Source organism: Giraffa tippelskirchi, chromosome 1 (assembly GCF_054371585.1).
Source record: "Giraffa tippelskirchi isolate mGirTip1 chromosome 1, T2T-mGirTip1v1.2.pri, whole genome shotgun sequence".
Classification (NCBI taxonomy): Eukaryota; Metazoa; Chordata; class Mammalia; order Artiodactyla; family Giraffidae; genus Giraffa; species Giraffa tippelskirchi.
In genome coordinates this window covers 51,951,400-51,978,605 of record NC_137275.1, presented here as the reverse complement: position 1 = coordinate 51,978,605, position 27,206 = coordinate 51,951,400, and the positions used below count along the sequence as shown (strand labels likewise).

At 39.0% G+C, this 27,206-nt stretch overlaps 1 protein-coding gene across 50 annotated transcripts in view; it reads left to right on the top strand.

The window, feature by feature from the left end:
• LIMCH1 (LIM and calponin homology domains 1) overlaps positions 1-27,206 on the top strand; it is a 385,789-nt gene that overhangs the window by 276,293 nt on the left and 82,290 nt on the right. For 10 of the 50 annotated variants that reach the window (XM_081591125.1, XM_081591084.1, XM_081591077.1 and 7 more), the window contains 5 exons: positions 529-635; positions 6,078-6,108; positions 8,089-8,199; positions 16,309-16,504; positions 22,051-22,303. In XM_081591125.1, coding sequence (XP_081447251.1) covers positions 529-635; positions 6,078-6,108; positions 8,089-8,199; positions 16,309-16,504; positions 22,051-22,303 — 698 coding nt within the window. Of the gene's footprint in view, positions 1-528; positions 678-6,077; positions 6,109-8,088; positions 8,200-15,657; positions 15,946-16,308; positions 16,505-22,050; positions 22,304-23,359; positions 23,627-27,206 lie in introns of those variants that run through there. The other 40 variants (XM_081590904.1, XM_081590884.1, XM_081590864.1 and 37 more) reach the window with 8 other exon arrangements.

The window sequence follows — 27,206 nt, the reverse complement described above, 5'->3', positions numbered from 1 at the left end:
AAAAAAAAAAAATTATGTATTCATTTATTTTGGGCTGTGTTGGGTCTTCGGCGCTGCAAGCAGGCTTTCTCTAATTGTGGCAAGCAAAGGATACTCCTTGTTGCAGAACACAGGCATAAAAGTGAAGGCTTAGTAGTTACCTCTCAGGATGTGGAATCTCCCCAGAACAGGGATCGAATCATTGTTCCTTGCATTGGCAGGTAGATTCTTAACTACTGGACCACCAGGGAAGTCCTCTAAGTTTTATTTTTCAGTGGCATTTAACTTACAGTTTTACACCACTGTGAAAGGTAAAGGGAAGAAAAATAAATTTGACATAGCTGTGGGTTCAGAAGTTTGAAGTGTCTGTTTATTCCAGGATTTCCTAACAAAGTATGATTTTATTATCTAACAAGCCACGACTCATACCTGACTCTCACTGCCCTAATGATTGTCTTCTCTCCAGTGATTTGGACTATTAAAGAGGAAAGACTGGTTCATGAAATAATATTAAATAATATAGACTTAGATTTCTTTTCTTCCTTGCAGGACAATATCATATTATTCTTGAGAGGTTGTAAAGAGCTCGGCCTTAAGGAATCTCAACTTTTTGACCCGAGTGACCTACAGGATACGTCCAACAGAGTAACAGTCAAGTAAGTCATGGACAATTTATGTTCAAGGGAAACCCATTTATGGTTTGATTTGCAGTTTTGTGATGATGTTGTAAGGTCTAAGAGGCAGAGAATTGGGCATGCCTAATAAAATAGAAATGTGAAGGTAAAAATTCAGCTTTCAGAACAAGCCACATTGGCGTCCCCTTGTGCATAATTTTCATTCTGATCAAACATAATTTTTTGAAATGCAAAAATCATACATACAGAGTTAGAATTTTAGAGAAAAGGAGGAAAACTTTTAGGTGAAACTTAACAGAGGGAGAGGCAAGAGAGAAGTATGTACAGAATCTATTTGGGTTAGACAAAAAGCTTTTATTGGCTCCAATTGGGCGTATGAATAGGCTCTTGGAAGACTGCAAACTCCTAAACAGTTCTGAACTCTGTTTATTATGCAAAGAAGGCAATAGATTATGGAAAAATCTCTTCTTCATTTACATTTGTAACTGTTTTCTCATATGTGTCAGTGAGTAAGTCCTTTGAAGATGGATCATTGGCCATTTGGCTATTGTTGACTGTATCTACTCAGTGAGCCATGTTTGGGGCCAAAGAATTCTTGGGAAAGAATGTTATTGTAAAAGAAAAGGCAATGTGCTTCTCTGTAAAGAAATAGTTGTGAGCAGAGTAATGAGATGAAGAGTCCTTTTGAGATGGTATAGGTAACTTTCCTGTAGTTTAAAAGTTCTTCAGACTCTACCAAATTCATATAAAACATTTTCCAAATTGGTCAAACAGTATTTGGCATTAATATGCTTTGACTATAAGCTTAGTTACATACATAGCATCTTTGGGTTGGATGTACTTCTCCTTTTGATTACTTTTGGGTCATTTTATCACAGAAGGGCAGAAGAAAGAGAGACACCAAAATTCAGAGCTGTAAATTTTTTGGTATTTGCCTGCTGATACTGGCTTTTTTTTAATGATGGGGGAAAATATGGAAACTACTAAATGAAATCAAATTGGAGTTTATGATTTATGACTAGGAATAAGGGAGGGTCATCCATGATTGACTATATAAAAATCACTTCTCTGTTGTCAGTGTGCCTTCTTTTTAAGTATAATTGACATTTGTGGTTGTTGTTCAGTTGCTCAGTCATATCCGACTCTTTGCAACCCCATGGACTGCAGCATACCAGGCTTCCTGGTCCTTCACTATCTCCCAGAGTTTACTCAGACTCATGTCCATGGAGTTGGTGATACCATCTAACCATCTCATCCTCTGTTGCCCCCTTTTCTGATACCATCTAACCATCTCATCCTCTGTTGCCCCCTTTTCCTCCTGCTCTCAATCTTTCCCAGCATCAGTGTCTTTTCCAGTGAGTCAGCTCTCTGCATCAGGTGGCCAAAGTATTGGAGCTTCGGTTTCATCATCAGTCCTTCCAATGAATATCCAGGGTTGATTTCCTTTAGGATTGACTGGTTTAATCTCCTTGCTGTCCAAAGGACTCTCAAGAGTCTCCTCCAGGACCACAGTTCAGGAAGATCCCCTGGAGAAGGAAATGGCAACCCACTTCAGTATTCTTACCTGGAAAATCCCATGGACAGAGGAGCGTGGCAGGCTACAGTACATAGGGTCACAAAGAGTCGGACATAATTGACATACACTATAATATTAGTTTCATATGTACAACATAGTGATTCAATATTTATATATATTGCAAAACGTTTACCACAGAAAGTCTAGTTAACATCTGTCACTATATAAAGTGTATTTTTCTTGCAATGTGTACTTCTAAGATCTTCTCTCTTAGCAACTTTCAAATAAGCAATATTGTTTTATTAACTATAGTTGTCATGCTGTACATTACAACCCCATTATTTATTTATTTTATAACTAAAGGTTTGTACCTTTTGACCTCTCTTTAATATTTCTCATGGAAAAACTTTAGTTAAGGACAAAAATAACAGAATAAAAATTATGATATTTGAATATGGAAAGCACCATAAACCTCATTTTAGCCCTCACATGCTCCATTTATTCTGTACCTAAATCCAGCCTGTATAAATCATTATTCAGTTTAGGAAATTGTTTCAGGTTCTGCCTCATCTCACATTTGTAGTTTCACCTGAGTGGCAAGTGACCAGAAACAATAGTAACTATGCGGCATGGTAGGTAATCATTGGTCACACACACATTGCTTAGAGGGTGAAGGAAAGTTCACTTTGACAGTGTTGGCAGCTGCATGCTTTTTTTTTTTTTTTTTAGTCACTCTAAACCAGTATGTTACTAAACCAGGAGAACTCTGAGACTGATTAGTTTTAGAAATTTAGAGCTCATATCACCTTTATTGCTTTTCTGTAAAACCCTGGGCATCAGGAAATCCAGGGTCTACCTCTACATATGCTACCCCTTAGGTCTATAATCCAAGGCAAGATCCTTTGCTTCAGTAGGGCTCTGTGTCTTCATATGTAAAATGGAATTGGACAGAATAATCTTACAGGTATGATTCTAGCTAAAGCTTGTTCAGTGCAGATCTGGGAAGATGGTTCAACCAACTTTTAAAGAGACTTTAATTCAAAGACACAGAAAGCAATCCAAAGGAAAAAAAAGTCACTTAGACCAGTGGCACACAATCACTTCTCAGTTACTAGGCCATCTTCCCCTTCTGTTCTTTCCTCTGTCCTTTTATCTTTCTTTTGCTTCTTTTCTCTGTCTCCTTCTCTTCCCGGTGCCTCCCTTCCCTTCTTTATCATATCTTTCCATTTATCTCCCATTTTGTATTTCTTCTTATTTTCTTCCCTTTTAAGTTTTTCCTTCACTTGAGGTTATTATTTTTGTTAAGAAACACTTGCCCATCGCTTTCCCCTATGACGGATATTTTTCATTCATTCAACAGATTTTCTGAGCAGCTACTATGTGTCTGATACTTTGTGGCCACTAGAGAATAGGCCTTCTGTTCACATGGAATTTATATACCCTGTGTCAAGAAATGAGAAGTAAATAAGAAGATTTTTAAAAATTGCAGGGAGTCATAAGTGCTGAGGAGAAAATAAAATACTAATAAAATAAATGATATAAAAGATAGTGACAAATGCAATATGTATATATATATCAAATCATTGTGTTGCATACCTTAAACATATATAATGTTTTATATCAGTTATAGCTCAACAAAACTGGGGGGTAATAAAAAAGAAAGGGTGTCAAGAATAGCCTCTCTGAAGTGGTAGCATTTCAGCTGAGGACTGAGGCAGGAAAGGAAAGCAAGAGCCAAAGGCTAGGGAAGAAAAGCAAACTTGATGTCTAGAAAGAGAGAGAAGAGTGGCCAGCCAGTGCGGTAGAAGGGTAATGAGCAAAGATGAGTGTGGTGGGAGGGGTGGTCCACAAGCATTATAAGAGGTTGAAAGAATGTTTATTTCACTGTATGAATATTTAGAACATAAAGAACTTTATATTGAAATTATGCCATAAATTAATTTATGGTACTTAGAACATCTTCTGTAGCATTAAGGAGGATTGGGGCATGGAATGAACTATCTGCTTCACAACTTTTCTGTAAGTGATGCTGGTTTAACTTAGTACTGTCTGGGGACATTTGTGACACATGTGGATATCATAGCTATGGTAAATGAAAGTAGAAACTGCTATATTTTTCTGCTTTCCCCTCTGAAAGTTGAGCCAAACGTTAGCAGAGATGGAAAACATCCTGTTGACACCAGTTAATAGTGAAAGCAATAGGTAGAGGGGTGGATCCCCAAAAGAAAATTTTGATGCTTTTTTTTAAATCGGAGTATAGTTGCTTTACACTGCTGTGTCAGTTTTTGCTGTACAGAAAAGTAAATTGGCCAACATATACATATATAATTTTGATACTTTTTCAAATTGTCTTTTTAAAAGTACTCTTTAGATTAGCTTTCTTTCTAAGTAATTTTTTTTTTTTTTTTGAGAAGTAACTTGAGTAGAGAAAGAAAGAGGGAGAACCTGCAAATGATTACTGGGTGTGTAATTTCGTGAACTCTACCTGTAATGGGTGCTAGACAACCTTGGTGAGAAATGAAAGCATGATCCAAAAGGGCTTGCAGCAAATATCATTCTAGAGAATTGTAGCAACTGGATGGAAAGGAGGAAGCCTTTGGGTTGCTCCCAAGGATGTCTCTGAAAAATTTAGGAGCATTTTCACATAATTGGTTGTTATGTGGAAGTCACTCAACAAATGTTTTGTGAGCTCCTAGCATGTGCCAAATGTGACTTTTTTTTCAGAACTGGGTCACAGTTTTAGTCAAAAAATGTTCATTGTCAATGCAGAAAAAGTCTTACGGTTCTTGTTCTTAAGTTGTTTCTCACAAAAAATTCAAGTCTTTAATAGAGTTTTGTTTGCTTTCATGTAGTTTTGTTGTTGTTGTTCAGTTTTTAAAAATCCTAGCAAACACCTAAGCAGTTAATGACATATCATTCTTTCTGTTAATAGCAGGGAATATGAAACATGCTCTTAATCAAATCCAAATTGGACCACTGCTTCTTACAATGCAAGTGTCTGTTGATGGTTTATATCCTTAATGTGGACTGTGTTGTCTTCTGTTCCCTCAAATCTCAGTTGACTTAAAATTGTGCATCTGTTCATTAATCTGTACTTTGGGTCAGAATATGCAGCAGTTAGGTAATTGTGATCTAAATATCTGAAGGAATTCTTGACTAGTTTTTTCAATAGAATTACATTCTCCCTCCCCAACCCCCAACTGAAGTTCTGTGGAAAAAAAAGAAATGTAGCATTTGTTTTCCTAGTATTTATTTGTTGACATGCTAAAGAAAACTTAGAATAATTTAGAAGAAATTTTTATATTTCACTGTATGAATATTTAGAAAGTACCACCAAGTAGCTTTTTTTGTTTATAGTTTGAGAATAAACATTTCTGTATATTTAAGAATGCATGTGTGTATATTTGAACATAGCATGCATATTTTCCTGCTAATGGCTAATTCCCAACACTAATTTATGTCCATAGCAGAAGAGAACAAATATTTGGATAGTATTGCCTATTCTACATATATTTTTCAGGTCTATTTAATTAAGTAGCTTTTGACCTTTGTTAAAAGTGCTTGTATAAAGAAGATTTTGGAAGTGCAGTCAGATTTCAGTAAGACAGTGATATATAACCTAGGCAAAATTTTACTTGAACAGTTCAGCTTTGAGTATACAAATATAAACAGTACTAGTTTTAAATGGAATTCTTCATTTTCCAGATGTTACAAAACATTCATCTTTCCATGGTATACTATGGAATTTTAATCCCATCTTATCCTTCTATATTTTGTTTTCTAAGTAATTTTATTTAGTACCTGAAATTACTAATCGTAGACCCTAAAAATAATATATTCTGATGATTTCATTATATTTGTTAGCTTTCACATGTATCTTAGAGATGTTGAAATGAAGATCACACTGAAGAAACTGATCATATTTTCTTTTCCTTTTTCCTAATTAGGAGTCTTGATTATAGTAGGAAGCTGAAAAATGTAAGTGTTTTGGCTTCACTTTCTAAGCTTTTCTCCTTTTAACGCTGATGGTTCAGGTATAAAATTTACCTCACAAATTGAGTGCCTTTTGAATGCCTAGCTAGAAAGAATCACTCTTAGAAAACAAGTATATGTGCCTCTCATAGAAAAATTAATGTCAGTGATAGAAATAAAAATGGTAGTTTTTTTCGGGGGGGATGTCTCTTTAATTAGATAAGAGCTCTATCTGAAATAAATGAAAGCTTGCACTCTATTTGTAATTTGGTTTCTTAAACACAGAATGATCTATCTGTCTGAGCACTAACATTACTTCCTTCTCGTTGGTAAGCACAGATGGGGTTATTAAATTAAGCAGTTGGGCAAGTTGTTTTTGGGAAAATATTAGTATAATATAAATACTGTTGACTTGTGAGCCTGTACGTTTTGTGTATTTTTTGCTATTAATCTTTTGAGGTTTTTATTAGTACCTTCCAAAATCATCTTTTTCTAGTTAGATCTTATTTTCCAATGGCAAGCACATTAGTGCTCTTTTAAGTTTAAATTGAAGAGTGTATGAAATGACCTTCTGTATATAAAATTTTAAAATTGGCTGTGACCCTCCACTTTTTAAAAAATTTCCAGGGTGCTATTATATTTGACTGACATTCTCAATCTTACCTCCTTTTTCTTCCTCTATAAAACCAGGGTTATGTACATTTTTCATCATACAATTTTAAACAGAAACCCCATAATCTAAAACACAACACAGTCTGTCTTTTGTTCTCCTATTACACTTTTCAAGACAGCCTCATACTCGTAGCACACATAAGTTATTTTATGGGCCTAGTTCATGTCCTGACATCTGTAATTGTCTGTACTCTAGAAATTTATTTCTAAGTAATCATTTAAAAAAGAATTTCTGGAAGTTTTGAAGGATTCTTAAATTAACATTTTCCCACAGAGGTAGAAAACCAAATCACATCGTAGCAATGATGCACATAACCATATTTTGGGCCTGTTGCCATCTGGAAGCTTGTACATATATCATGTTGTCCAAAGCATTTTCTGGCCTAGCAAATAGAGGGAGGTACAGTAAATACTTCCCAGCCTAGCTGAAGCATTAAGACCAAATGTGAAAAGAAAATCATAGTCTTAGCTTTTCCATAGGCTTGAGATCCCGGTCATTCAACTTTATGGAGCTCATCTTCAGATGACCCCTGTGGGGTTCTGTGTGAAAATCAGTGTAAAGAGAATTCACTTTTGTGGACAGTTTCTTTGGAAAAACAGGACAAAATTAACTTAGGACTGAAGCTTCAGACCAGTAAATATTCATAAACATTCTTAAACATTCAAACGGTTGCTAATTGGCAGTAGTCTTGGCCACCCCCAAATTTCCCATCTCAGATTAATAGGAATCTAACTAACTATACCCCAGAGCTAGGTCTCTGCAGAATGTATTCTTCATTACATTGCTGTCCTCTGACTTTAATTAGATATATTTTGTTGATCTTGTGCTGGAAACCACTAATTACCCTTTCTCACTCCTTTGAAAAATTTTTGCTAATGGCCTTAGCAGAACCTCTGTGCCCGCAAGTAGAAATTATGGGCCTTTAAAAGTACCACTCTTGAAAGGAATTGACAACCTGTTTCATTGCTTGTCTGAGTAAAGACTCCAGAGTTTCTGAAAAGTTTTGCTTCCTGGTTTTGAAACCTTCGTGATATGAAAATAGTTTTGGAAAACTTATTTTTCCTTCCTGTTCACATTCTCACAACCAAATTCTTCCTAAAACTAGGGTCTTATTTTCACTACTGAATCATGTTTGTGTTGACTGATGCAGCATCGGGTTCCTAGTAAAACAATTTTACCTAGAATGGATACATCATGGAAGGTGGTTTTTGTAAATTAGTGTTTCACATTCTCTCTTCCTGCTTTCCTGTTAGAGGAGCATTATTGACTTCTTAGTTGAAAAGTAATTCTTTGTGCCTGGTTCTGTATCACAGGTACTAGTGACCATTTACTGGCTGGGCAAAGCAGCGAACAGCTGTGCCTCGTACAGTGGGACTACGCTGAACCTGAAGGAGTTTGAAGGCTTGCTGGCTCAGATGAGAAAGGTAACTTGGCTTTTCTTCCTCATCCTGTGAGGAAAGCAACACATTTGCTTGCTTTTAAGATCATTACAGGTCCGCGTGATAAAATCGCACAGGCCAAAGATGTCATGTGCTCAAGGAAATGACCACTTGTCTTACCAATGACAGCTTTGCCTGCTATACCCCACACCTACCTGAAATTTTATTCCCTTCTGAGAATGGGTGGGCTTATCTCTATCCAACTTTAATTCCCAAAGAGCAAATTCAATCTGTCAGTATATGACTCTGGGTGCCAAAGAGCTCAGTGCCTACTTTCTTGGGGAAGTAATGCCTGAATGAAACAATACAGTATTATACAAAAATGAAGACTTGCTGTGCACTTTGATCCTAAAGGTCATTTTGCTTACCTGTCAGGGCCTTGGTATGGGTGAGGTAGCGTTGGCCAAGTTCTTGCCTTGGTCTCTGAAAAATTAGAAACATACTCTTCTAAGATGCGTATCTTATGACCGTTGCATTTGAATGACCTGAGCATTTGGAAAACATTGTAATAGAGCTTTGTGTAAAAAGTAGTGTGTTTTGTGTGTGGCTGCTTATGTGTGCCTGTTAAAGATGTGGCAGTAAAGAAGAATTCACCCAAAGTACTAGGATATAGTATCACCCAGGAGCAGCCCCACCCCCAAGCCTCAATGAGTAGGTAAGACTCATTTGGAATCAGTAGCACCCATGGGTTTTGGAAAAGACCCATAGTGCAGCCAAGATAACTAATGCCTTCCTCCTCTTTCCTCTAACATGGAAACTAAATGCACTAATGAGACCTCAGTAAAGACATTCTGTATTTTATAGTTTTACTTTTAATACTGAAAGCAAGAATTTACTGCAATTTTCTAACAATTTATTCTTTTTTCCTTAAAGCAAATAGTTCTGACAGTTCTTTGTGTTTGGCTAGAAACAGGCTGGCTCATGAATGTTTAAATGGACAAAGCTTTCATATTGGTCATAGCACATATAAACAAAGTCCTTTAAGCTCAATTCCTTGAAAAATAAACACACCGCTCAAACACATTGTTTCTTAGTCTTAACTCTTATTTGTCCTTTAATCTTCATCTCACTCAAAAGAGTTACTTAGGCAAAGCACAAACGTAAGCTTTAGTCTGGTTTTGTGAAATCTAAATGTTTATTGTTTTTTGTTAAATTTGGACTTGGATAATGATAGATGGATTATCTGTTTTAAACTATTTAAAAGCTCTGCCTCATAGTTTCCCTGCTTGATTCTCTGGAAATGTAATTTCTTCTCATTATTGACATTTCTTACCGCTAGTCTGGCTCCTTAAAAATCTGAGCATCTCTTGGTCTCTGCAGCTGCAGAGTCTCTCCTAACTTCCCTTTCTTTTGAGATAGTTAGTTATTAACAGCTGCCTTGAAAGGACCTGCTGTTGTGAACAGCTGTTACCTTTTTAATGAATATAGATGTCACAGGACACAAGGGAATAGTTAGTATCACTGGACAAAGCATGACAACTAAAAAAAACTAGCTGTGGTACTCCCATATCTCTTTGTAAACTAGAGAGTAACTCACCTGAACTTCACTGGTCTATTTGATGCCTGGAAATATTATATTGGTTTCTCCAGTAGTCATGTATGGATGTGAGAGTTGGACCGTAAAGAAGGCTGACACAGAAGAATTGATGCTTTCAGACTGTGGTGCTGGAGAAGACTCTTCAGAGTCCCATGGACAACAAGGAGATCAAACCAGTCAATCCTAAAGGAAATCAACTCGAATATTCATTGGAAAGACTGATGCTGAAGATCCAATCCTTTGGCCACCTGATGTGAAGAACTGACTCATTGGAAAAGATCCTGATGCTGGGAAAATTGAGGGCTGGAGGAGAAGGGGGCTACAGAGGATGAGATGGTTAGATAGCATCACTGACTCAATGGTCATGAGTTTGAACAAACTCTGGGAGATGGTGAAGGACAGGGAAGCCTGGTGTGCTGCAGTCCATGGGGTTACAAAGAGTTGAATACGACTTAGTGACTAAACAACAATAGTGTGTATTATCTCATTTTGTGTATTATCTCATTTTATCAATTAGGATTGAGTTTGGCTGGTAAATGCAGAAAACTCAACCAATGGCTTAGATTAACTAGAGTTTTATGTCAAACTCGCATAAGTAAGATCTGGACATGAGCTGTCCAGGACTGGTGTGGAGGTTCTGTGACCAGCTGGGGCCTACTGTCTTTTTACTCCATGATCCTCAGCTCATAGCCTTTTGATCCAAGGTAGCCACGTAAGCTTTAGCCTTCACATCCTCCTCTTAACCAAGAGACATCACAGATGAGAAGAAAGCTCTGTGCCTTACTTTAAAGACACTTCTGGGAAGTCATGCACTACACTTCTGCTCACATCCTGTTGACTTAAACTTGGTCACATATCCGTTGCTAGCTGCAAGGAAAGACTTGAGGAAAGTAGATTTTATTTCATCTAAAAACTGCATGTGGACCTTGCTGGTGGCTCAGTGGTAAAGAATTTGCCTGCCAGTGCAGGAGACATGGGCTCGATCCCTGATCTGGGAAAATTCCACGTGCTGCGGAGCCTGGGAGCTGCAACTACAGCCCACATGTCACAGCTACTGAAGCCCACATGCCCTAGAGCCATGCTCTACAACAAGAGAAGCCACTGCAGTGAGAAGCCTGTGCATTGCAACTGGAGAGTAGCCCCTGCTCACTGCAACTAGAGAGAAGCTCACACAGCCATAAAGATCCAGCACAGCCAATAAATAAATAAAATTAAAATGTCCTGCCTCCAACTAAAAAATAAAAAGCAGATTATGAGTATTTTCACTGAAAGAGAACTGAAAAACAGATACTGAGAGACAACTGGAATCTCTACACAGACTGAAGTAAATTTGAAATTTAAAGCTTTTCTTTCACAAAGGAGGCTAGCACCAATTTATTTCATATTCATTTTTTTTCTAGTAGGAGAAATGTGCATAAAAATGATTAACTATGGTACAACTTATTCTATAGTGCACTTAATACATGTAGAGCTCTTAACATAAGTGTCTGACACATACTAGGTGTTCATAGTAGGTTGCTATTGTGTTAGACAGTGAAGGTCTCTGAAGAAATAGTGATAATGGCCTTTCACTGGGACTAGATATGTCAGAGAAGGTCTTCCAAAGGAGGGGACACCTAAGCTAAGCCAAGGGGACTTACTACAAGAATAGTGAGATTAAAGGAAGAACCGAGGGGATGAGGGTGGCCCTAGAGATCTCAGGGTCTGGAACTATGTTGACTTTCTAGGTTCTTCCTCTCTCTTTCTTTCTCTCATCTCTTCCTGTCTGTCTTTGAATTCATCCTCTCCTCCTATAGGTAGACATTCTCCCATAGCAGAGACTATGGCCAACAGCATCCCCAGAATTCTCTGCTTCTAGCTCCTTGCCCAGAAAGGCAAGGAATTCTCCTCTCTGGCTCCAGTTGAAAATTCCTGGGGTGTACTCTGGCCCAGTGTGGGTTCTATTTCTGAGCTAGTCAGTGTGACCAGGAGCTAGTTATACCATGATTGGCCTAAACTACTCCTGTTTCAGATGGTGAGGGGTATTAGCAGAACATGGGGATAAAGAGGGGAGAGCTGGATAAGCCAACAAATACAAGACCTTGCCCTAGATGACAGCCACCATCAACTTCTCTTCCCTTAATCTGCTTTATTTTTTCATGATACATACAGTCCAACTTTGTCTTCATTTATTGGTGGTTCTGTTTGCTTTTTTCCTTCCCTGCTAGAGTGTAGGGCCCAAGATGGACAGGGTGTTTCTCAAATTTGCATAACATTATGTCCCCAGAACTGAGATAGTGCTTGGCACATAGAAGATGCTTGGTCAGTATCTGTGGAATGAATAATTTCCCAACCAGAGCATGGTGGGTGGAGACAGCTCATCAGGCTGAAAAAGTAGAACCTAAAACACTCCAGAATAGAATTTAACCGCCTTATAAATCAAAAGAAGCAGAAAATGGTGAGTAGTAAAACAGAGGCGTCTGGAGTTTCTCAGAAAGCGTAAGTCATTCACCAACCCTAGCTGGTTCTCATTATCTCCAACAAAGGAGAATAAGAAGAGGACAGATGAGTGAAATAATCCAAAAACATTGTGGAAGCTAGTAGTTCCCACCCCATTCATTAACACACTTTTATTGGAACAACCGACAATTAGCACACTGGAGAGCCTTAAGTCTTATCCCCTCTCCTTGGAGTGCTCTCTGCAGAAGACAGGATGCAGCTACTGGGCAACTAGACGGGAAGCATAGACAACATAATAGACGTGAAGAAAGGAGCATTTAGACTGTGCAAGCCTTTGTGTTGTTCATATCTTCTAACCCCTCTCACAAAGCTTGCCTTTGGGTGACTTGATGGAATCCAATATAATTGTTCATCCTGCTAACATCCACATCTTTGTTTCCAATGTCTTGCTTCACCCTGAGGTTTCTGTGGCCAAGGATGACCGCAGGTGGCCTGGTTTACATTTGTCAAGCTGCCATTCAGCTTCCAGCTCCCACTTGATCCAAGGTTTTATTCTTGGCTTCCTATGAAGTCATGAACAGAATGGGCTTTCTATTTTTCTTTCCCAGAACTACCTGTGAGAAAGCAGCTGAAGCTCCAAGAAGCATGTTGACTTTCAGGGTTTTTTTTCCTTTCTCTTCTCCTGTGGTTTGTAGGGTAGGGTAGGGGAGACATTTGGGTGTCTGGGAAAGCCTTCCTGATACTTGCTGTTGTTGTTGTTCAGTCACTGAGTCGTGTCCAACTCTTTGTGATCCTAGGTACTGCAGCATGCCAGATTCCTCTGTCCTCCACCATCTCCCAGAGTTTGCTCAAAATATGTCCATTGAGTCAGTGATGCTATCTAACCATCTCATCCTCTGTAGCCTCCTTTTCCTCCTGCTCTCAGTCTTTTCCAGCATCAGAATCTTTTCCAGTGAGTCGGCTCTTCGCATCAAGTAGCCAAAGGATTGGAGCTTCAGCTTCAGCATCAGTCCTTCCAAAGAATATTCAGGGTGATTTCCTTTAGGATTGACTGATTTGATCTCCTTGCAGTCCAAGGGACTCTCAAGAGTCTTCTTCAGCACCACAGTTTGAAAGCATCAGTTCTTCAGCACTCAGCCTCCTTTATGGTCCAGCTCTCACATCCATATATGACTACTGGAAAAGCCATAGCTTTGACTATATGGACCTTGGTCGACAATGTGATGTCTCCTTTTTTAATACACTGTCTAGGTTTGTCATAGCTTTCCTAAAGACCAAGTGTCTTTTAATTTCATGGCTCCAGTCACTGCCCACAGTGATTTTGGAGCCCAAGAAAACAAAATCTGATACTATTTTCTTGAAAATCCAGTTTTGTAATGCTGTACCAAGCAGCTTGTAAAATTGTGTCGTTTTTAGATGTGGGCTTCCTAAGTATTTGCCCTCCCTGATGGGAAATTGGGCCCAAGGCATCTAGTTATGGGATATAAATGGAGAAGGAAATAGAAGAGTGTCAGTGTTTATATAAGATTATGTCCTTAACTGCAGTTATAAATTTTGTATGATTTATATATTGACATTGATGCCAAATGAATGCATAGCTAACATTTTTTGAGCACTTACGCATCAGGCATTTTTCTGAATGCTTTCCATGTAGTAATACATTTAACCCTCCCAGCAACCCTATGAGATAAATATTATTTGCTCCATTTTACAGATGAGAAAACTGAAATTGGCCAAGGTAAAATAACTAGCGCAAGGTCAGACAGCTGACAAGGGGTGGAGCCAGGATTTAAACTGTCAGCTGAGCTTCCAAGACCATGATTTTAACCTACTCTAAACTGTTTCTCTTTTGCAGCAGGTATAGGTTGGGAATCTAGGCATAAACAGCATTTAGTGAAGGGGCTCTCTCCAGGTTAGCATCATCCAGTATAAGCATGGGTCTTCCTAGATGGCACTAGTGGTAAAGACCTACCTACCAGTGCAGGAGACATAAGAGACACAGGTTCGATCCCTTGGTTGGGAAGATCTCCTGCAGAAGGGCCTGGCAACCCACTCCAGTATTTTTGCTGGGAGAATCCCTGGACAGAGGAGTCTGGTGGTCTGTAGTCTATAGGGTTGCACAGTCAGACATGACTGAAGTGATTTAGCATGCAAGTGTAAGTAAGCAGTAAGTATACAGCAGTTGGAAGAGGTGATGCTGATGATGACAGCCGTCACTATACTGAAGTTCTTTAGATGTTGTCAGCTTTTGCCATTTGGTAGTTGGAGACAGAGTCCTTTGTCAGAATCACAGCTTGGCTGATTACTGCGTGACCTCAGTCAAGTTACTCAAACTCTCTGATTCTTTTCTATAAAATGGGGACAATGCCAGCCACGTCACTGGGGAGTAGGTTGTACGGATTGAATAATAGAGCCTACAAAAAGCATCAAGCATAGCCCCAGACACAGAGTAAGTGTTCAATAACATTAGCCACTTGGCCTGTTCTCAGTGAATAAATAATCCAAGATAATTGCTTGCATTTCCAAAGAAATTAAATGCAAAACCATATCCAATTTAGATATATAATTTTCAGTTAGTCACGAGTTCTTCCTTTTCCTGCTAAAAGTCAGGCCTGGCTTTTGTACAAGTCCTGGTTAACTTCTGACCTACAAGTAGACTACCTTCATTTCCATAACTGGAATTTCTGCCTTCCTCCAGAGGGTCATGTCGGCTGAACTCACCCAGGCCGTATTCAGGTCCTCAGTGTTGCGGCTGCAGGGTGCCCCTCTGCACACTTCCCTTCCCCTCTCGCTCACTCTGAGTCCTGATGCAAGATCTGTGTGTGCCTTGTGAATGACAGCCACTCTGTCCCCCCAGAGGGCCCCCCACTGGGGAGAGTCAGAGGATCTAACTAAAGTCAGAGTCAGAGGTTATAACTGATAGAAGCCGCCGGACGAGGAACTTCCTACAGAGACACTGGCTGTGGTGGGCATAAAAGTCAGTGTAGACAATGTTTAAAAATTGCTAACATGGAGTATATTTGTTTTTGTTTTTTATTCCTTTCTATGGGGAATGTGGAGGGGACCTGTCTGAGCATCTCACGAAATCTGCAGTGGGACCTTCCAGTCTTTGTGGATGTCATTCACAGCCCTGATTTTAAGCAACAGTCTGGGAGAGATTAAACTGAGGTTTATCTTTGAGTGACCGGAGTTATTTCTGTTTTCGTCAGCTTGGACTCTTGTAATTAATGCTAAGACACTGGCGGGAACAAGGCTTTTATTATAATATGAGGGTGAGGATGGCTTTGACTGACCTTTCTTCTGCTGGAGTTTCAGTGTTTTAGTATGTGCTGCTTGCGCTGGAAAGAATTTATAATCACAGGCTGTCAAAGACAGCCATTGTTTTCACTGCTCTGAACATGTGGGTCAGCCACAAGTGCTTTCAGCTCCCCCAGCGCCAAGAGCTGGCCGAGAGTGAGAGCATGCCTGGATTCTTCTGAAGCATCAGGAAAAGCATTTTGCATATTTTCACTGCTTTTTTTTTTTTTTTAACTTTTTGCCCCAGAAAAGACAGCTCCCTTTCAGAGCAGGAATTTCCCTTCAAGGTAGCAGAAGATGAAGCATACTGCTCCAGGATTTTATGAAACTGATTCTGCTGCAAAAACAAATGCTGTGTGCCTTAGCCAGCCAGCATAAACAGAAGCAGTTGTGCAGCTAAACTAGGGGCTGGGTCCCGGAACAGAGATGCAGTTATGGATCCTGAAAGACGGGTCAAGGTTAAGGTTTTCGTTTTTCATTTTTCTTTTCATCTTTTATCGTATTCTTGTGAATCCAAACTTGATCTTTTATTCTTAATTTCTCGAATTTTTTTTAACATTGTGGACTACGAGATGCCTGGGGATTTTTTTTTTTTTAATGTGTGCTTTTCTGATTGAGAAAGTTGTAGCAGGGAAGGGTTGAAGAATGAAATGTTGACTTGCAGATGATAATCAATGTGATAACTGCTTGCTGTAGCCTTTCCAGAGTGATTCTCTATGCAGGATTTTTTGGAGACCACTGGGGACTGATTTTCCTGAGATTCATAGGCTCTGTGTCTGTTGCAGTAACGTCTGTAATCCTTTTGTTTTCTTCTTGAACAGGAGACTGATGACATTGAGAGCCCTAAACGTAGTATTCGAGACAGTGGCTACATCGACTGCTGGGACTCCGAGCGCAGCGACTCCCTCTCTCCCCCTCGACACGGCAGAGATGATTCCTTCGACAGCCTGGATTCCTTTGGCTCCCGTTCCCGGCAGACACCTTCGCCAGATGTAGTCCTCAGGGGAAGCAGTGATGGTAGGTTGGAGCCTTAACAAACTGCACTTCTTAGAATCAAACACTAACAAGAGCTGCTTTGTCCCCAGCTGAGAGATTGGCACTGGGAAGGCGGGCTCCATACCTACCTTGCGGTAACTCTAACCTGGTAGAAAAAAAAAGCTCTATGTTGTTTTTTGGTGGTCCTTAGAATTTGGGTTGCCTTTGCCAGCAGCTGGTTTGAACATTGCCTCAGTGAGCATATCTTCTGTTGGAAAATGTGTTACATCATTCCTCCCTGGGTCTCAGTGAATCAAGACGCTGTACAGACCATTAGCTCATAAAGTGTACTGGAGGTTTATACGTTCTAGGTACGAGGAAGGGAAATGCTTGAGTGAGTACCACACTGTATAAGTGAAAATGGATCAACTTCCAGCAAACTGGAAACCCACTGTACACACTTATGACAGCTCTGAAGCTTGGGACTGTGAAACTTTAATTGGCATGGTTTTGCCAATATTAGATGCTTATGGTAACTGACCATTGACTAGAGCGATGCAGGTGGTCCTTAATGTATTGAACACAACCCAGACTGCTTGTTTTTTCAGAGGCTGGGTTTGATTTAAATCTCCTGGATTTTATATCACCTGAAAGGAATGATCATTTTTCTTTACAAAAATGTATGGTCATGCAACCTGATGTAAATTTAATGCATATTTTTCAGAAGCTGTTTACCTTACTTATCTTGTGCCTTTGTGCTTTTATTAATAAGAAGGGAAGATAGCTTGGTTCTGCATGTATAAACTTAGAGAAAGACTCTCAGGAGAATTCTTTTATTTGTGGCTATTTCTTTTTATTAGAAAAAGAAATAACTAGCTTCTGATTGAAGCTAATATTTCTAGAGACTTTAAGTCTTCTGTCTGAGATGAAAATTTTATTTTATAGCTAAAACATCCCTTCCAGTTATAAAATTCTATGTTACCAAAGTACTTGGGTATTTAATATGCCCAGGTCCTGAGTTCATTACTCGACCTCTGGTATCTCACTTAATCCTTAGCACAGATTATGAGATACCCAGTATGTGAGTTAGTTCTCTCACAGAGCTACAAAACACTCCTTAGCCATATTTTACAGATGAATCTTAGGTTAAGAAACCATCCTAACATTGTAAGTGCCCCAAATCACTGTAAGTAGCGTGACAATGTTAGCCTCGAGAAGTATGAATCCAAAGCTTACACTCTAAAGCTTAATTTACTCACACTTCTTTCTGTTTGCTTAATAGATTTTTCAAATTCTAGCATGACTGAACTAATGCTTTTGTTTAGTACTTAAACTTGCCAGCAGATAGATTAGCCTCAGGGCCATATCGTATGTGACTCCTAAAGAATTCCATGGTGCATTGTGAACTGCTTGAAAAACATTTCTACAATTTTACATGACATCTTAAGTCCCACCCACCGTATTAGAAGTTACAATACCAACTGCATGATCTAATTGAACTTTAACATAACTGAAAGGGAGATTTACCTTTATGAAACATATCATAACTAAACTATTGCATCCATATTATTTTGATTCTTTTAAAGAATTATTATTGTCTCATCCTGGTTTTTAATAACTGGTAATGTGGATCCTTTATTTATTCTGTCACCAGCTTTGAGGGGTTCAGAGTTTATAATGGGCCACATCTTGAAGGGATTTGAGATGGTAATTACTAATATTGTACTAATATGTGCTGAGGCACAATTTCATTTGCAGCAATTAAGGTTGATAAGCCAGAGTCTTTTCATAACAGTTTTTCCCATGTAGAGAAAAACATGAAATTGAGCTTCACAAAACACCATCTGTGAAAGAGCATCTTAACACACAGATTTCACCAATCAGCCTGATACCTTCAGGCTCAAATTCTTGTAAACTAATCAAGACCTAATGAGGTTTTAAAGAAAAACAACACTTTTTGTCTGCCTTTAAAAATGTGGTATAATTTTATCCAAATTGATGTTTTATTTCATTAGAGTTTATGGTATATTTTTTAAGTGATGTAATCAAGAAGATTGCTAGTCCTAATAAACACTTTCAAATTTAGAAGAACTTTTTTTTTTTTTAATTCTTGAAAATTTACTTCCTAGGACTCATAATCAACTAAGGAAAGTCTTACCATGAAATTTTCCAACTCCATATTGGGTCAAGAGAGAGTTTTCATTTTATTATTACTGAGGCCCACTGACCCATTCAATAGGGATAGTCAAGAGCCACACACATAAGAGGTGCCATGATTCTATGGGTTGGACACAAGAGCCACCTGGTAAGGAAGCTGTGGGTCACCAGGGTCAATTCAGCCACTCTGTCTTGCTTGACAGATACCCAGTTCCTCCCTCGCTTTCACTGACATGCCTTCTGAGGTGAGCTCCACTGAAGAGGAAATACAAAATCTTCCACTCGGGTGCTTTTAAAATTAAGAACAGGTTTTATAAACATAATGCATTTTGTTAAACAAATATTCTTATCTCTTATATAAAAGGTTAGTTAAGGGAGAGAAATAAGGAATGAGAGAAATTAAAGTACTGGAGAAAGATGAAAAAGCAAAGAGTTGGTGGTATATATGGTAAAGTGAAAGTGAAAGTTAGTCGCTCAGTCTTGTCTGACTCTTGGCAATCCCTGCCTGGCTCCTCTGTCCATGGAATTCTCCAGACAAGAGTACTGGAGTAGGTTGCCATTTCCTTCTCCAGGGAATCTTCCCTACCCAAGGATCAAACCCAGGTCTCCTGCACAGCAGGCAGATTCTTTACCAACTGAGCCACTAAGGAAGCCCGTATATGTTAAACATAGATTAAAAAAAAGAAAGACTCCTAGTTGTTGAAAGGGAGAGAAATGTAGTCCCAGTGGAAAGGAAGGATCAGACTTTGATAAAAGGATGTCATCATGGTCATGTGCACTGTTGGGCATAGATGGAGAAGCCATCCCTAGTACATTTTCATCTTTTCAGGATTAAGTCAAAATCTTTTGACGTCTTGGCCTGAGATAAGAAGAGTTCTAACACCTGGGTGCTTTACATCTCAGGTAATCCTCACAACAATTTATGAGAGCTGTATTATTACCTTATTTCCAGTGAGGACGCTGAGGAACAGAGGGCTTAAATTCCGCAGTCACACAGCTAGGCGATGATGGAGCTGAAATTAGACCCTGGTCTCCAAGTCCAGAAGGTTACAGTGCTTTCAACTAAGTCACTCTGCCTCTGGGCATTTGTAAATTAACTCTTTTTGAAGTGTCTGTTGAGACATTTATCAAAGAGTAATTGGAGAGAGGGGGAGGTGATCTGTTTATGTGTTAAACAACATATTTTGAGACTCTCAGTGTATTATAGGTAATAATATGTTTTTAGATATTGTACCAAAATAAGTTTCATAGATTATAGGGGTTTAGAATGGAGTGAATAGAGACAGCTCTATTCCATGCTAGGCCTTCATAGTTGATTGAAGAATCATTTTCTTTCCTTCATTTATTCAGCAAAGTACAGGTTTTCCCCTCTTCAGGATACTTTAAGCAGAGGGCATTGTGCCCAAAGTTAGAAAACTGCAATAGTGCATATGATGACGATGATGATATCCTTTTATCAAACTCTGATCCTTCCTTTCCCCAGGGCTATATTTCTCTCCTTCCAGCACCCAGGGGTCTTTCTTGGGCTGGAGTCTGGAGAACAGAAATTGGAGTCTTGAGCTGTTACTTACCAGCCTTGGAGAAGGGGCCCTTTGGGTCTCTTTGAGCCTCTGTTTTCACCTCTGTATCATGGGGAAAATATCAAATAGGCAAACAAATCCAAGTGCTTGGCAAGGTCAGGTAGTATTAGTGTTTGTTGTAAAGCAATTCACTGAAGGCTCTAAGTATTTTATTATGATACTGAGACAGATATACGTGATAAAAGACTTGGGGTGAGAAGGGAACTAAGTTATGAATCAAAAACCAACAAGTAATGAAATGGTCAAAACTCCAGAAGGGAGGCTGAAAGCCAGTGACATGAATAATTCATAAACTGAACATTTCATCTGCAACAATGAACAACTTGTTTATGGTCAATGCTTTAACTTTTACTGTTGTTTAAAAGCCATTAAATCATTTAATCTCCAGGGCAAGTTATTTCATTCCTATTTTTACAGAAAAGGATGAGCAGGTGTATTAGAGACAACCCTGGGAGCCCACAGCTCATCAGTGACAGATCCAGAACTATTATAGCATAAAGAGTAGTCAGTGTTTGTTAAGCACTTACTCAGGACCAAGTACTGTACCAGTAGTTTCACACGTATCTGATCCTCCCAACAGTGCTACAAAGTAGGTGATACTATTATCCTCACTATATTATAGATTGGAAAACTAGCTATGTTACTTTGGCATTGGTCACTGCACCGCTCGAAGCCTCAGTGAGTGGCAGAGCTCAGTATCAAGTGGATCTGACTTAACCACCTGCACTACCCACTTCGCTAGGCTGCCACATCTCTCGACTTTTAGTTTCAGGTTCTTTTCACAAATGTAAAGAGGTCAATTTCTATGTGCTATCAATGGAGTTGAAGGACCTTTTTATAAGCCACTCATTGATTAAGAGTTTTCAACCAGCATTCAGATGGTGGCTGCCTGTCACAGTAGTGCATGTTTTAATGACAATTTTAGTCTAATGGATGTTAGAAATCTGATGAGATGAGACTCAGGAAACAAGGATACAGTATAATTTAAATACTGCCCAGTGAAAGGCTGATGTTGGTAATGTTGAATTCCTTTGTGTTGTATAGGATGCTTTTTAAGCTAGACTAATTCATTGATTCGTCTGATCGTTTGAGTATATCCACTGTGTGCAAAGACCATGTGATAAGTACTGTGAAGGGTATAAAGTCCTGTTCTCAAAATACAAAATAGAAAGTATAAAGTGCCAGAAGAAAAATAGATCATCGGGCCATAGTGTTGACAGGAAAAAACTGCCTCCAGCTCTGGGTACCAGAAAGGGCTCTGATATAGAGGAATATGCATTTATTATAACTCAAGCCATTTCCTGGAAGGCACACTCTTGGTATAATCCATACTGGTCATTTTTCTGAATTCCTATAGTTCTTATATGTCTGTGCTCCTTGATTATAACTAATATTCTCCAAGTGTTTCATGACTTGGCTAAAGATACCTCAAAGACAAAGGATTATAAATCTTTTATAATTCTTATTTTTCAGAATATCTAGTTCAGAGTAAGACATGCAACAATAGTACTGTGTAAAAACTCCATAAATTTACTTTTTCTTTTGAGATTTGCAGAATCTGAGCAGGTGAATAGTCCTTTTGCAAATGTGTTGTTAATTGTAACTCTCAGATGCAGCTAAGCTTCTTTTTTTTTTTTTTTAAATTTGACTTTTTTCTTTCCTGATTAGAACTGAGAGCTTTCCCAGAGTGGACTAACTTTAACTGATACTTTAGATTTGTTAAGTGAATAATTTAAGGAAGTAATCCCTGGAACCCACAGATTTAACCACATCCCCCATAGTATATACTTGCCATTTGGAATTTTACTGCCAGCCCGGCACACTCTCTCAGCACCCGTCCTCTCTCCCCAGGGAGGGGGAGCGACTCAGAATCTGACCTGCCCCATCGGAAGCTGCCCGATGTGAAGAAGGATGACATGTCTGCCAGGCGAACATCCCACGGTGAGCCGAAATCAGCAGTGCCTTTTAACCAGTACCTCCCCAACAAGAGCAACCAGACAGCCTATGTCCCTGCGCCTCTGAGAAAGAAGAAGGTGGAGCGAGAGGAATATCGGAAGAGCTGGAGTACCGCCACCTCCCCCTTGGGTGGGGAGAGACCCTTCAGGTAAGATCTGGGCTGTGCTGCTCCTGTCCTGGCTGGTGATACAGGAACTACGGCCCCTGGATATGAATGAGCCCCAAGAGCCACTGTAGACCATTGATGTGAGATTACAGATGGAGGTGGGAAGAACAGACCTTCAGAGAGAGATCGTCACAATAGGATAGAAGCTTGATGAAGGCACTTACAACTGTGCCTGGCACACAGTAGGTATTCAACCTATACTGGTCTAATGAGTAGATATTTGAAAACAGCTCTATCATCAGGACATTGAGAACAGATCTGTCATCCATATCCTTCTCTGGAGACTGTCTGATTCCCAGTCCTGTTAGATCAGGTACAATAAGACCTTTTATCTACATGGAAGTTTATCTAGACATAAGCTCAAGCATTATGTAAGGGATGCATGAACATGCTTGAGTCATAGGTAGAAACAAACAGTCCTAATGAAATGGAAGAAGCATTGGACTTCTCATCTCTTTAGGGAAGTAAGCAGTCTTTCCCCTAATCTCGGATTATGTTTTTGTATTTCTTCATTCATTTATTCAGTAAGAATGTATTTATTGAGCATCTACCATGTGCTAGGTAGTAGATCTTTTAGGCTTTGGGGACCCAATACAAGGTAAGATAGAGTCTTTGCCTTCAAGAACCTTACAGTCTAATAAAAGAAACTTATAGTCTAGTCTAATCCTTTTAGCAAGACCATCCTGATCATTGCTTGGTTATTTCTTATAGTCTACCTTTATTATCTATGATTTTCCATTGAGTAAACATTTTATTAAAAGTTGTACTTATTGAACAAAACATGAATTTTGCCTTTCTGACAGAAAAGATTTTTGCGTATCAAGTTTGAAATAGCTTTCAATCAGTGTGGAGATTATGATGCATTGTATTAATTAACAAATGGCTGCATTTAATTTTCTTCACATTACCAGAATAGTGTTGCATACTATGATTTTTTTTTTCAAGTGGAAGTAATATCAGAATGACCAGGACCTGATCTATGATCTGCTTCCTAGCCTAGTGTGTTAGTTTGGTCAATTATGTTGTCCAACTCACTAGCTATCCTGAAACGATAGAGGAAGAGGAAAGTGAAGCGGGGTCTCCTTGTGAAGAGGACCCTGTCAGCCAAATGGACACCAGTGGGAAGCCTCCTGACGGTGGGTCAGAACTACCCACCAGCTGTGGGAAGGAGCAGCCTCCTCCAGAGGGGGCTGTGGTGGCACAAGCTCCCAAGTCTGAAGAGAAAGCTGCAGCTGAAATGCAAAAGCGCAGAAGGCTGGAGCAAGCCGGAATCAAGGTCATGCCAGCAGCACAGCGCTTTGCCAGGTTAGCTGTGCAGGCCAAGGACTGGCCTGGCTGGCTTTGTGCATGCCCAGGGCTTTGAAATCTGTCTGATGTGGTGGAGTTTCCATCTTGTTTTCCCACTTCCTGCTTTACCCATTGCATCATTATTTCCTACATGGAGCAAATAGAAATAGCTAATCGTCTTTACCTTCAGGCCTGTCTCTGCTGAATTTTTGGTCATTTTAAATGGAGGTAAAGAGTGAGCTTTGTGGCGCTTGAGCAGACCTTGTCCTGGTCAAGTATGTGTGGTCAGTCATTTGTGGGTTATAGGATATATCTGGCAATAACATCTTATTTTTCAACTGTTTATGGCTTGTTAATTTTCACACTACTCCTAAATGGCTCTCATCTTCCTTTACACATCACTAGAAAATAGTTCCTTTGGCATGGGAAGCACTGTCTTTAAAAAGAGTGGCTGGCTGACAAAAATCCACTTACTTTCTTTGTCCCAAGGGAGTAGTAAGTACGATTAGGTTTATTTGACTCATTTCTAAAACTTATTGATTCAAAAACAAAGAATGGAGTAATTACTTCTCTTAATTGTAACAAAGGCACAAGTATACAGTCCTGCTGGCCTCGAGTTACATGACAGATGGAGACCTTCAGCAGTCGAAGTCACAGAGAAATATAGTTGTACAGTTTCATGTAGTGTTTGGAGAAGCTGATTAATTTTTGTCATGTAATAGCCACAGATAATAGTGAGACCAAAATTTATTGGACAAATTGTAATTCATAACAGTTTGACAATTGAAATTCCTTTGCCACTTGCTCTTTCATTGAATCCTGAAAGGTAGGTGATATACCCAGTTTTTCAAGCAGAATAAACTGAGGATCAGTGAAAGTAACTTAACAGTCTCTGAGCCAGTTACTGCTGACCTGGTGGCCACTTTCAGATTCTCTGACCGCAGCATCACCACTGCCTCCCACACATTTGACAGAACGTTTTCCATCCCTCTGTACAACTCCATGTGTGGTTATTGCTGTGGTCTAGATCTTCACTGAAAATTCCAGCTCTAGCTTATATGGATTTAATCTTAGAGTAGCTTTGTATTGATAAAACACCAAGGATGTAATTCTTCCTGTCTGTGGTATCCCACAGATAAACATGTCTGTCCTAAATGTGTATGTGCTTCTAGAAAACTCTGACATAAAACTGTGCTTGTGCTACAAGAAACTCTCGGGGTTTCTAAAATTATAAAGGGTAATGTCATAACATCTTAAAAACAGAAATAAATCCAGATATTCTTTAAATTGCAGTTCAGAGACCTTTTGAGACACATGGTGTTTCAACATCATTTGAGCATCTGTGAATATCAAAGACCAGGCTAGGTGCTGAGAATATCAAAATGGAATATATTTTCTTACCAGTTTTCAGCTTTTCCTGCTTCTGTCTTCAAGCTTAGGGCACTGTGGAAATAAGTAATAAGTGATACAGATAAGAGAGTGAATTTATTAAAAAAATAATAGTAATAATGCTTTATCTTAATTTCCTTGACACACATACCTTCATTTTTATCACATCTGTGAAGTCTGTAACTAAAAGTTACCAAAGACACCATCATCTTTTTTATTATTTTACTTGTTTTTTTCAAAAATTGCCAATGTTTGAGTTTTAAAATCTCATTTTTAAAAAAGTGATTTTTTTCTATGATTACTAATGCTATTGACTGTCACAGCATGTGTATTGGCTACTTGAGTTTTTATTTTTCTATAAAGTCCTTCATATCTTCTGTCATTTACTTTTGTGCTTTAAAAAAAATGTTTTATTGTGGTAAGAACACTTGGCATGAGGTCTACACTCTGAACAAATCTTTAACTGTCCAGTACAGAGTTGTTCACTATAGGTACAATGTTGTACACCAACTTCCTAGAATGTATTCAGCCTGCTTAACTGAAACGTTATGCCCATTGATTAGCAATCCCTATTTTACCCTCCCTTCATCCCTAGTGACCACCATGCCATTCTTTGATTCTCTTATTTGACCATTTTAACTACTTCATGTAAGTGGAATCATGCCATTTTTTTCTTTCTATGACTGGCTTATTTCGCTTAATGTCCTCGAAGTTCATCCATGTTGTCACATATTACAAAATGTAATTCTTTTTTAAGGCTTAATAATATTCCATTGTATGCATGTACACAACCTTATCCTTATTCATCCCTTGATAGACATTTCGGTTGTTTCCACATCTTGCTTATTATGAATAATGATGTAGGCATGCTAAGATCCCTTTGGGAATCCTGGGTTGAGTTCTTTTGGCTACATACTCAGAAATGGGATTGCTAGATCTAGTTCTATTTTTACATTTTGAGGAACCTCCCCATGTCATCCCCTTTGTTGTTAGTGTTGTTGTTCAGTTGCTGGGGCATGTCCAACTCTTTGAGGTCCCATGGACATGTCATCTTAGAGTATCCAAAAGAGCAAGGGGAGACAAGTGGGCAGAGACCTGAAGAGAACTCGGCACACCCTGGAATCATGGTGATGTGGAGGAGAGAAGAGAGTGGGCAAAGGATGGGGATTCCATGAGTGTCTTATGCCTCTTCAGTAATTGGAAGTTTATTTTCTGATAAAACAGTGCAATCTTTTATGACAGCTCCTATCCTGTGCACAGACCTAGAATCGTAGTTAGTCTACAACCATGAATTCTAATTGAAGAATAATAGTATATTTGTGTGGTAATTTTTGCTCCTGTCCATGTTCCTGGGATCTGGCTTAATTTTTCCATATTTTATCCAAGCTAGCTCTAATAGCAGAAATATGCAGGTCAGTTAATGTCTGCAGATGTCAGTTAATGTCATACTTTAGAGCTACTGACTTAGCATTTAAAATGGAGTTCAGGAAAATTATGCATATTCCCAGAGAATGTTCCCAATAGCAACACAACACAGCTGCTCCAAACACCCAGAATTCATTTGCTAGATAGATTTTTCAGCTGCTAACTCTCTCATAAAAGTTTTATATATACCATGCCACCAGCCTGCCCTTTCTGTGTCTTTGTCACTTACTTTTTGCAGCCCACAACAGAGTCAACAGCCATTCTAAATTTAGCCACATTTTGGATCCTGCTTTCAATGTGGCAGAAAGTAGCTTAACTGGAATGAAATGCATATCATGAAGAAGGAAAGGATTCTTGGTGTCTGGAAAATAAGACTATGAAACATTTCAATATGCTGGTGTCTCTTAAGGCATTTTAACCTCTCCTGTCTTTGCAATCCAAATGCATTCTGGCCACCACATCTTGGAACCCAACAAGAGGCACCAGATACTTCTTGTGGCCTATTTCTGAGCTGAGAAAGTCTGTGTTTGCAGAGATGGGGAGCGAATGAGGTACAGGTGAGGAAGGAGGCATGTAGACGAGAGGAAGGCCTGACTTTTGTAGACCAGTTTTTGGTGGTTGTGTCACAAGTATTCTCAAACACCTCCTTGAATTATTTTTAAAACCATATAAAAAGGAGCAAAAGTGCATGAGTTTTCTAGTTGAGAAGTCCCAGGCTTCCTGTCAAAGAATATATTAAGAGGTATCTTAGCACCATGGGACAGAGTAGGTCTTTCTTATTAAA